The sequence below is a fragment of the Fukomys damarensis genome, unplaced genomic scaffold (assembly GCF_012274545.1).
Source record: "Fukomys damarensis isolate Sample0158 unplaced genomic scaffold, DMR_v1.0_HiC HiC_scaffold_16, whole genome shotgun sequence".
Taxonomy (NCBI): Eukaryota; Metazoa; Chordata; class Mammalia; order Rodentia; family Bathyergidae; genus Fukomys; species Fukomys damarensis.
In genome coordinates, this window is record NW_022900928.1 from 134,894,383 (window position 1) to 134,904,549 (window position 10,167).

Here is a 10,167-nt window from a genome sequence, read left to right on the forward strand (position 1 = left end):
CACAAATACACTCTCCCCTGCAGGAGACAAAGTGACAGTGTGAGCACCACACCCAACACGTGTGCAACACTGCACAGACATAAACACTGCAAGCGCTTCCTTAAGGTGAATAAATGCATAATCTTAGACTCTCATTTTGTTATCAATACTGCTTTTGGTGCTTGGGATTAAATCCAGGGCCTCATGCATGCTACATAAGTTTCCTATCACTAGAGCTACACCCAGCCCTAAACTTTTAGTTTATAGCGACTATATTGTTGTACAAACAAGCATCAAGAGTAACCTTTTTTAAAATTTCATTTTGGTTTGCCCAGGGAACTGGAAAAGTGGATTTGCAAAGGAAAAGTGCTGGGCATGGGCCTGAGAGGGCGTTAGTGGTGGCAGAAACCCACCAAAGAATGAAGACAAATGCTAAATGAACAACCTTCCTGAATGTCAGAGTGGGCACATGCTCCTGGTGCATTTTCCACTTGCAGTCGCTGAAGCTGAGGGCCTATAAAGAAACCAACTAATCAACCTGAAATTTGATAGGGTTTATACTACAAAGACAAAGACAAAGACAAAAAAGAGCCCCACTTCCTCGATGCACTGTAAGTCTACAAATACAGGGCAAAGACAATGCGAGCTCGGAAATCAGGACACTTAATCCCCATGTGTGGGATTCTCTGCTCTTTACAGATGAACTATGACACTGTACAACCAGAAGCCAGTGATGACCATGACTGGGCCATGTGGACAAGGCCCCCTCGAGACACTGCCAGAGGATGCTGCCGGCCATCCTTTGCGAGGACTCCAGTGCCACAGGACTCCCTCTGTGACGTGATGACATGGGCAACTATACTGAGAGAGACGTAACCTTTTTAAACCTCACATGCACTCCAAGCCTGGACCATTTGTGACAACTGCAGACACTCATCAAGGTCAACACACAAAACCCAGCCAGCATGCTGGAGGGTGTGGCAGCTGGACTCAGCATGGCTGGTGTTGTGAAGATCTAGTGAAACTGTCCTCAGGAACCACTTAGCCTGGCAGGACCCAGCACTCAGTACAGCCGAACCTGATCACTACAGTCAGAGATGAGAAAGAGTTTAGCATCTGAGGGTCCACACTGTGCTTCCCAACCACCTGCCATAACCATGCACGGCAAGGAGGAAGCTGCCAGTCTGGACAATGTGGAAGATGACCTCCCTGGATCCGCGACACACTTCAGCTCAGTGATACTGAGCCTGAGACTTCAGGAGCTAAACACCAACTCAGTCAGTGCGTACAGCCCAAGGAAGTGGGAGATGCTACCACTGCCTCTCGGGATGTCTCTGTGTCAGGCAGCCTGCAGGGCCAGGTTCTGAGAGTAACCACACACTACCGACAGTCATAGTCTCATCCCGTGTGCAGGCTAAAACCAGACGGCCGATTCCTGATGGAGATTTAGGAGTACGTTTCTGTAGCCAGGAGAGCTGCAAGAGGGATTTTTGCAACAGAACTTCTACAATCAACTACCTCTGCTTGGGTGTACTCATACAGCTCCATATATCCACCCGGGCACAGATTTGCGGAACTGCTTTTCTCTGCACTCCTGTCTTACACCAGAACGGCAGGACAGGTTAAAAGGAACCCTTAGTTCTCCGTCTTTCTTACTAAAGAAAAAACTCACCATAAACAAATATTGATGCTAACGGTAAAAAAATAATTTTCAACTTAAAAACAAAATTTTCATTACCAAATTAATGTCTTGTATTCAGTCACAATTTTAGGCTATTCTGACATTGCAAAGAGGGCATGAAAAGGAGCTTAAGTTTAAAAGTATGCGAGACACTACTGAATACCTTCAATAAAAGCATCACCCACATCCTCCTGTAACTGGACTTGAGTGACAGCAGTAATGACTCTTCTCACACGCCGATCCCCCAGGGTCAGAGTGACAAGCTGGAGCATGGATGAAAACACAATCCCTAATGCTTCCGCTAAGAAGAAAACAGACAGGGAGGCTGAAAAAGGGCCTGGCAGGGCCTCTGCAACTAGCACCTCAGAACGATGTCAGCAAGAGCGCTGGAGATCGCTTACCCCTGTGAATTTTCTCTACAAATCACACTGAGTATTTCAAGTCACCCTTCAAGAGAAGTGTGAATTTTACCTGCCACCTCAGTAAAAGTACACGAATACTCTAGCACTGAAACTAAACACAGATCAGAGCTTAGGTTTATGTCTGGTACACCAAGAAACTTTAAGGCTATATCAAAACCGAACTGAGAAATGAGCAAACCAAAAAACTGTAAAAATTGAACTGAAATATTGCTATCATCCTCATTTTCGACACCCACGACACTAAGAGAGAAACAACCTGCTTGCCAAGGAGCCCTGGTGCATAAATCACCTGTGCTCACCTCATCTCAGGGAGGAAGGTCCTCTTGTAGGCGTCCTCAATGTCCTGGAGATAGGCAGAGGTGACCTTCATTTCGTGTCGCTAAACACAAGCACAAAGATCAAACTGGGAGACATTTAAACTTTTTACCTGTTCACATGCAAAATGCAGACACTGCTTTCTTCTGATGGGCTGAGTGCCGCGGGGACTTTGGGGTGAGATGTGACCCTCAGCACCAGCTGGAATGAGTCAAAGGATGGTGAATGTCCCAGCTGGCCAGGTTAGCCACAGCACCTCCTTCTTCCAGGGACCCCAGGCACACCAGAGCACGGATGGACAGGTACCTCCTTTGCAAGGCACCGCTGCCTGTCCTTCCTGTTGTGCCTGGCCAAGTGCAGGCAAAGAAAGATCACAGACATGGGAGGAATGGCCTGCCTCACCTGCTCTCATCTGCTCTCGGCTTCCTCCTCTTCGCTGCAGACCCTCCCTCATTTCTCCTCCCTTCCACTTCTCTACCTTGTCCTCGGTTCTAACAGTGTGCTAAGCCAAAGTCAGAAAATTTAAAATCCAATTATGAGTGACAAGTTTTAGTATATAAAACATGTTCCAGCTTAGCAACACCAAAGGCTAAGTGGCATTAACTTTTCGTCCTGGCTAATCTTCTTTGTGACATGAGCCTCTAACTGATGCATAGCATTTCTTTATGTCCTGCTCACTTCAGCTCTTCTAGAGAGCATCAGCTCCTGGAGTGAGGAGCTCTCCCACCCCGCCCCACACTCGGCCCTAGCACCTGGTGTCCAGGGCAGGGTTGGGACTAGGCCAACTGTTTTACTTACAAAATGATGAGATTCTCGAACTGCCTTGTCATAGTAGCTATTGCAATATGGTACACTGCAACATCACTGAGTTGTACCCTTTAACGGGATGAGTTTAATGAGGTATAAGTTACTCAGAAAAGCTGTTCAAGACAAACAAAAAGCCTCACCTCCTGTTGGCAGAGTATTTCCTGAGTGCCTGCAATCCCAAATCCCAGCATCAAGACCAGACACAGGGACTGGAAGACTCAGCGATGGCACTTTCACCTGCTGTCACCCAAGGGGACCACGCCCTCAGAAAAAAACAGCAGGATCACAGGATCGGGAGCTGCTGCATTTCCAACAAGGACTAGGCTCAGGGGAGACATGGGTGCATGCCCCCGTGCCCAGCCAGCAGTGTGTGGAGGTGCACAGCACTAGTGGGGCTCAGTGGTGGTTATAAAGGGCGACAGGGTCCAAGGAAGAGCACAGGCAGATGGATCGCCAGAGGACCCCAGGGCATTCTCAACACAACCATCACAGAAATTGGACCCACAAAGACTAGATCAAATCTTCAGTAGCAGTAACTCTATCCTTGCCTTTACAAGTTCAGAAGTGATTTTCAGGTATTCCTATCAATTATTCCCAGAGGCTGCACACTGAGGCAGGATGGACTGGAAGAGAAGTAACAGAGGGAACACACACTTACTGTGTGATAATACACTTCCTCCTCAGTAAAATGCCTCCTGTCTTCCACAGCTCACTTCTAGCTATTGACAGTATTCATCTAAGACTTTACTTGGGAGAAAGACTGTTGGATAGCTGAGATTTGAGCCTCAGAACTGGTTTTCAAGTTTTGTTAGCAAAATAGTTATAGAGAAAATTCCACATCTATGCCTTTAGTTTTATCAGTAAATATCAGTGTTAAATACAAGGCTGTGGAAAATTGTTCTACTGGAAAATAAACATTTTAAACTCACGGTTTCCTTTTCTCACATGATGAAACATTTCTGAGAGCCTGAATTACTCACCACATTTAACAACAAACCCTTAACTATGAGGTACTAGACAGGCTCAAAGAGACACTGCACATCTCAGACCTGCTTGCACTGAGATGAGAGAGTTGGATCTCACAAGGCCGCGAGGAGCAGCAAAGGACGGTGGAGCCTGCCATTTAACAGTGCTACCTCGCACCTGAGCATTGAGGACGGCACTAAATGGACCAACAGGCAGCCTGCATCTGCACCACAAGGCCAAAAAGATTGTGTTTCCTCCAGGACAGCTCTGTAGCATGGAACCTGAGTCAGCCCCGAGGCCAGCAGTATCTATGCCAATCTCCACCAGCCTTACATACTGTGGGCAAGGCTAGGGCAGCACAGGCTGGGCTGACTTCTGTACTGGCCACCTGCCTAGAGTAGCCTGTGCCACCCTCGAAAATCTGTCCCCCCGAAGGACAGGGGGCAGGACATGGGAAGACTAATGCTATACTGTCCACTGTAGAGGCTGAGAGCAGGGAAGAGGCTGGCTTCCAGCAGCAAGTGAAGGACTCAAACTGCTTTTCATCTTCAGAAGACAGGCCAGAAGAGAACCACCCACCACAAAGGAGATGGTCAGGAGGCCTCCCTCTCCTCCCAGGGGCAGCTCAGGACAGCAATGGATCTGCAGCTCCTCCCAAGAGACAGTGGCAGGCTGAGCCTTGGGCCTCCAGGTGGACCACTCACTCTCTCTCTCACCTGGGATCCGCTTCACCTTCGTGAAGACTGTCAGAAATCAGTCTCACATGACTTGGAAGTGTGGATCTATGCTAAAAATACCAAGGACATATAAAAGAACGCTATGTTCCTTCACATAAAAGCCAACTTACGTCACCCTTCTTCTGGATCCGCTGCTGGATCTCCGGCACAGGCATGTCGATGTAGACCACCACGTGGGGAGGCAAGTACTCGGAGATGGTGAGTTTCTTCACCTCATTGTAGTGGTCCACACCTACAACAAGGGACACCATCATCATCTCACCCAGATAGGATTCTCGCTTATGCTCCTCCCAAAAGAGAGGGTAAAACTTCCTGCAGTTCTATTGAACCAAACTGCAATCACCACATAAGAGGTGGAGCAGAAGCCGCTGGTGGAACACAGATCACGGCCACAGAGCTCATGCACGTAGCAGGGCAGGGGCTCACAGCAGGTCACGTGGACCGCGCTGCTGCCCACCACTGTGTCTGTACACAGTCCCAGGAAAGTGCTCAGCTCAGAGAAGCTAACATACCAGGATTTGACCTCTAGGTGACAGGTCCCTAAAGCACAAGCTTGGAGGAGAAAAGCGCCAAGTGAGGCAACTACCCTTCCTCAAACATGAAAGCTGCACAGCACATCCAATGCCTGGCCCATCCACAACACAACTCACACTGCTTCCGGATGTAGCCCTGTGTGTACATCGCCTCCAGGAAGACAAAGTCACTGTAGATGGAACGCTCCAAGACTACACCTTGTCCTGTTCAAACACAGGTAAACAAAGTTAAAAACTATAGATAATAAGCACCAGAACTAGTAACTTCATTTCAGAAATGGTAAAGCAGTCACTTACAGTTCCCTTCCCACACCAATTACATCCAAAAGACCATATGTGTATTGATAAGGAAGAGATGACTTGCCGAAACAAATGCCTTTTCAGTTCTGGTACCGTTCTGCTTCCTGCAGTCAGCTGCCACAGCCTCCAGCTAACAAAAGGGCAACCCTTCTTTTAAACAGGCTACTTCCCTCACCACGCACATCTCAGTCCTGGCCTGTCCCGCCCCAACCACACTGGTCAGACCCCGGAGTGGCCAAGGACCCCTGCTCCTGTACCTGGGCCCATCACAAACCAACCCGTGCTCTCCCACTCACCATGCACCACTTCCGCCCAGCTTCCCTGAACTGCCTCCACCCTTGCCAGCTCCTGGCTCCGAATCCGGGCCTGTGCTCAAGCCTCTCCACAACTGTGCTCTCCTTCGAGAGACACCACGGTCCCTGTGGGGCTCTCGAGGATCAAATGTCTCTCCTGGCCTACTTCTCTGACCTCATTTCCACCCTTCCCAGCCTGAACACAGTGGTCTCCTCACAAGAGAGACACTGCTCAGGGCTCAAGGTCCTTACTATCATTCCTGTTGGCCTGGGCAGAAGCCTCATAAATCCTCCCACCTTGCAAAATGAACCCAAGTCCCGTCCTTTCCCTAGAGCACCCACCATTCACTTACTACCTATATTGTTTGTTTCCACGCTCTGCTTTTATCTCCCTACTAAAAAAGCCACCTCCTCAGCTTCCTGGAATGGGCCTAATACATAGTAGATACTCATCAATATTTAATAAATAAATTAATACAACATAAAAGAAACCAAACCAGTTTCATGTAACAAGCAAAACGTGTCTATTTAATACTGTAAAAGTGCAGTTGAAAATGGGGTGAAGTATACTTCAAAAAGAATCCAGAGTGGCCTGAATGCCAGCACCGTACCCAAGTACTGCACACGCCCCCAAGTCAGGGACTGCCTGGTACAGAGCTCCAACAGGCAGGACACAGAGCACACATTTCCTTAGGGGCAACACTAAGCAAAAAAAAAAGAATCACGCAGAAAATGTGGGAAAGCCCAAGGTGCCTGCTCAGGAAAGAGCGTCACCCTGGGTTCCATGGACACACACTGCATGCAGGGGAACCTGATGGCGTGTGAGAAAAGCAGGAGACCCACTGCCATCGGACCCCGCAGGGCCAACTCTACCTCAGCAGCCAAGCTTGTGTGTGTGCACACGCTTCTCCAGAGCTCTGATGTCACCCGTGGCAACCATGCTACATCAAGTGGACACAAAGTCGTAAAAATCAGCTATCTCTGTCTCTCCCACACACAGGCATGCTACTTGCCTCCATCTGTGAATCCAGAAGCAGCGTGGCATGGTAGCTTTGGCCAAAAACTGGTAGCTGTCTCGTTCTCAGGGCGTTCTGGTGTTGGCCCCAGAGCAACATATACCACTGTTTCCCATGGGACTGAAGCAGCCCCTGCTGGATTCTGACCTCATGTGCACATGTACAACCTATATCCCTGCCCTCTGTCCACCTCTCTTCATTTCCAATTTTGTTTCCTTGCTGCCCTTCTCCCAGGCTGAATGTGGCCTGCTCCAAAACACAGGTCTTGTCAATGGCTTCCCACAGGAGCCCACAAGACTTCTGCATTCTGCCTCTCCCTACTTCTGCCACCTTCTTCAAGTCCTAACTACTGCCTTCAGCTTTATGGTGAATTTCAGTGGAGCTCTCAGTCCTCTACAACAATCCCAGTCTGCTGTCGCTATATCTCTGCAGGACCCACACTTCCTCTTCATGAGTGCACCCCTACTCCCTCCCAGGCCCTTACAGGTCCTCTCTTTCCTCCATTACTTTGACACATTTCATTTATATGCTTCATGAGGGGCAAAGATATGCCACACAATCCATACAACTCATTCTGATACACACAATGAAACTACAGTCTGAAGCAACTGGACTCCAAGGAATGACCTTACTAGAGTATACACCTCCAAGGGAACCTTACGGAACACTCTACATACATCAACTTGAAACAGCTGAATTCTATAACAGGATCAAGCCCGAGCACGCGACAGCCAGCTGAGCCCCAGTATTCACCTGTGCTCAGCAGGTGCTCCAGGGCATCTGCGTACTGCAGGAGGCCACTGGTGTACAGCCAGGATTGCAGGCGGTAGCTGTTCCCATCACTGCTTTGTGGGTTATCGTAAAACTTCTCCAAACTACAGCTGCCAGTGAGCTCCTCAGCCAGGGCTTTTCCATCTCCTGTGATGCTGGCTGCGTAATGGATCCCTGCTTCAGGAAAGTGCTTCAGGCCTGAGAACAAGAGTGTCTGGATAAAGCAGGAGTAGATTGCACCCTCCCACCATGGGCAGACTCCACGAATGGGAAGTTCCCCTCACTCCCGTGCCTCACTGGAGACAGCCTGCCTGAATGCCGAAGGACCTTGGGGGACAACACATCAGAAATGTAAACTACCCACCTTAGGCCCAACTCCACCTAGGCAACACTTCAGTAAAATCAAAGTGAGATAAACAAACACGTATCCCCCAAAAAAGGTGCCATTCTACATGACAGGAATTCATACCTAGATGCTCCGCTATTGTTTTTGCAGCCCTGCCCTTCCCAGAGCATATGTTGCCATCCACAGTTATCACTTAGCTTTCTTCTGTCAGTTTTTTTGATGCCTTGTCACCAAGAAAGTTTGCCAAAAGCCCATACTGCAGTTTGCGCTGTGCACTGGTATGAATTCGTCCCTGAAAGACAACATCACACAACACAATGTGACCATTCGGTTGCTGTAGGTATTAGGAAACATTAGGTAAGAATATCAAGAGACCTACTGTGATAAAAGTAACAGCATCAACATCTTCACTGGCCTGCTCTCTGGCTGATGTTCTAACTGGCTCCCTCCCCCATGCAAGCCCCCTAAAGCAGATCTACAGTCTCTGTTCACTGTCAAGTCCTCACAGCCTGGGGAGAGGATGCCTGCTAGGTTCCACGGAGACTGTATAGGTAAGTGGATGGGCAGAGGGACGATGGGATGGACGGATGGAAAAATGGAGGGAGAAGGGATTGCAGAGACAGGGAAGGAAAGATCTCCAGTCCGGGCTCCTGTCCTGAGCCTCTCACCTACTTAGCCCACCGCCAGTTAAGCAGTTCCAGATACATGTCCTGAAGTCACCTGAAAGCTAACAGACCTAAAACCAAACGATAACATTTACACCCTAAGCCCCAAATCTGCTTTCCTCACAACAGGGAACAACTATCCAACAAGCAAACGGACGAAACATGAGCACTATTTTTGCCATCTTCTTCCTCTCCCAACTCTAACCCCACACCAGATCCTAACTCCTCAACCTCTCCAGATGAAGAACTGCTCCTCGCTGCCACTGCCCTTACTCTCGAACTGTCCCCTCTTCCTCACCCACAGGAAAGCCAACTCCTCATCTCCTGTCTCCAGCACTCATTTATTCTTCACACCGAAGCCAAAATAATCTCCCACAAAAACAAAATCACCAAGGGTGAAGGAAAATATAATTAAAAGGCAGACAACTGAAAAAAGTCAACATATGTGACAAAATTACGTTAGAATACAAAGAGGTTGTACAGATCTGCAAGAGATGAAGGAAAGGGGTCGGGCAAAGAAAGGAAGGCAATGTAAAAGGAACTGAGACATGTGGACCAACCTCCCGTGACACACTGCAGACATACACTAGTAAAAATGAAAAATGAAAACAAGCACTGGCATGTACAGCTTATTTGAAAAGCATTTAATATTCCAGTAAATACGTTAAAATGTTTAACAGGGCTTTAAAAAGCAAACAAAAACTATTAACAAGCATCAAATACTTATCAAACTGGGAAACACTTGAGATTTTTTTAAAAAAGAATATCCTCAGAGGCTGGTGGTGGTGACTAAACCTAGAGGGCAAGGGCCTGTATCAAGAGCCCATCGGAAGGGGGTCTGTGTAAATACCCATCTGCAGGTGCTCAGTAACGTAAGGTTCATAATATCAAGCGTGTCCGTAAAAAACCTTCAATGTCCAACAACAGAGGACTGGTTTAAAAAACACCAACTCATTACTATGGAATACTAAGCACTCACAACAATGAAGTGTTTTACTATGGCAAAAAACAATACAGAAGAATGTAACATTATAAAATTCTCTTCATCCTTGGTTTACTTGATTACTGAAGGGTGAGAAATGAACAGTTTGCAAAGAAGAATGAAAAGCAAACAATCTCATTTCAAAGTGGGCTGAAGATCTCAACAGATCTCACAAAAGCTGTGCAGATGACAAATAAAAACAGGAAAACACGTTCAGCATCCTTTGTCATTTGGAAATCACAGAGAAAACAACAAAGGGAAACTTTATACACTTGTGAGAACGGCTCCAGATCTGAATATCCAGCACCACCAAATGCTGGCAGAAACACAGAGCACAGTGCCCTCAAACTGCTG

General features: G+C 47.8%; 2 protein-coding genes across 2 annotated transcripts in view; both read right to left on the bottom strand.

Moving 5' to 3' along the window:
- The window catches only part of LOC104866326 (NADH dehydrogenase [ubiquinone] 1 alpha subcomplex subunit 10, mitochondrial-like), a 17,687-nt gene extending 8,814 nt beyond the window's left edge, over positions 1 to 8,873 (bottom strand). The window contains 7 exon segments of the mRNA XM_033764759.1: positions 2,382 to 2,461; positions 5,018 to 5,139; positions 5,558 to 5,644; positions 7,803 to 8,018; positions 8,290 to 8,458; positions 8,546 to 8,630; positions 8,839 to 8,873. Coding sequence (XP_033620650.1) covers positions 2,382 to 2,461; positions 5,018 to 5,139; positions 5,558 to 5,644; positions 7,803 to 8,018; positions 8,290 to 8,458; positions 8,546 to 8,630; positions 8,839 to 8,873 — 794 coding nt within the window.
- Positions 1 to 10,167, bottom strand: part of LOC104856345 (NADH dehydrogenase [ubiquinone] 1 alpha subcomplex subunit 10, mitochondrial) — an 80,215-nt gene that overhangs the window by 53,768 nt on the left and 16,280 nt on the right. The gene's annotated exons all lie outside the window — the stretch shown is intronic.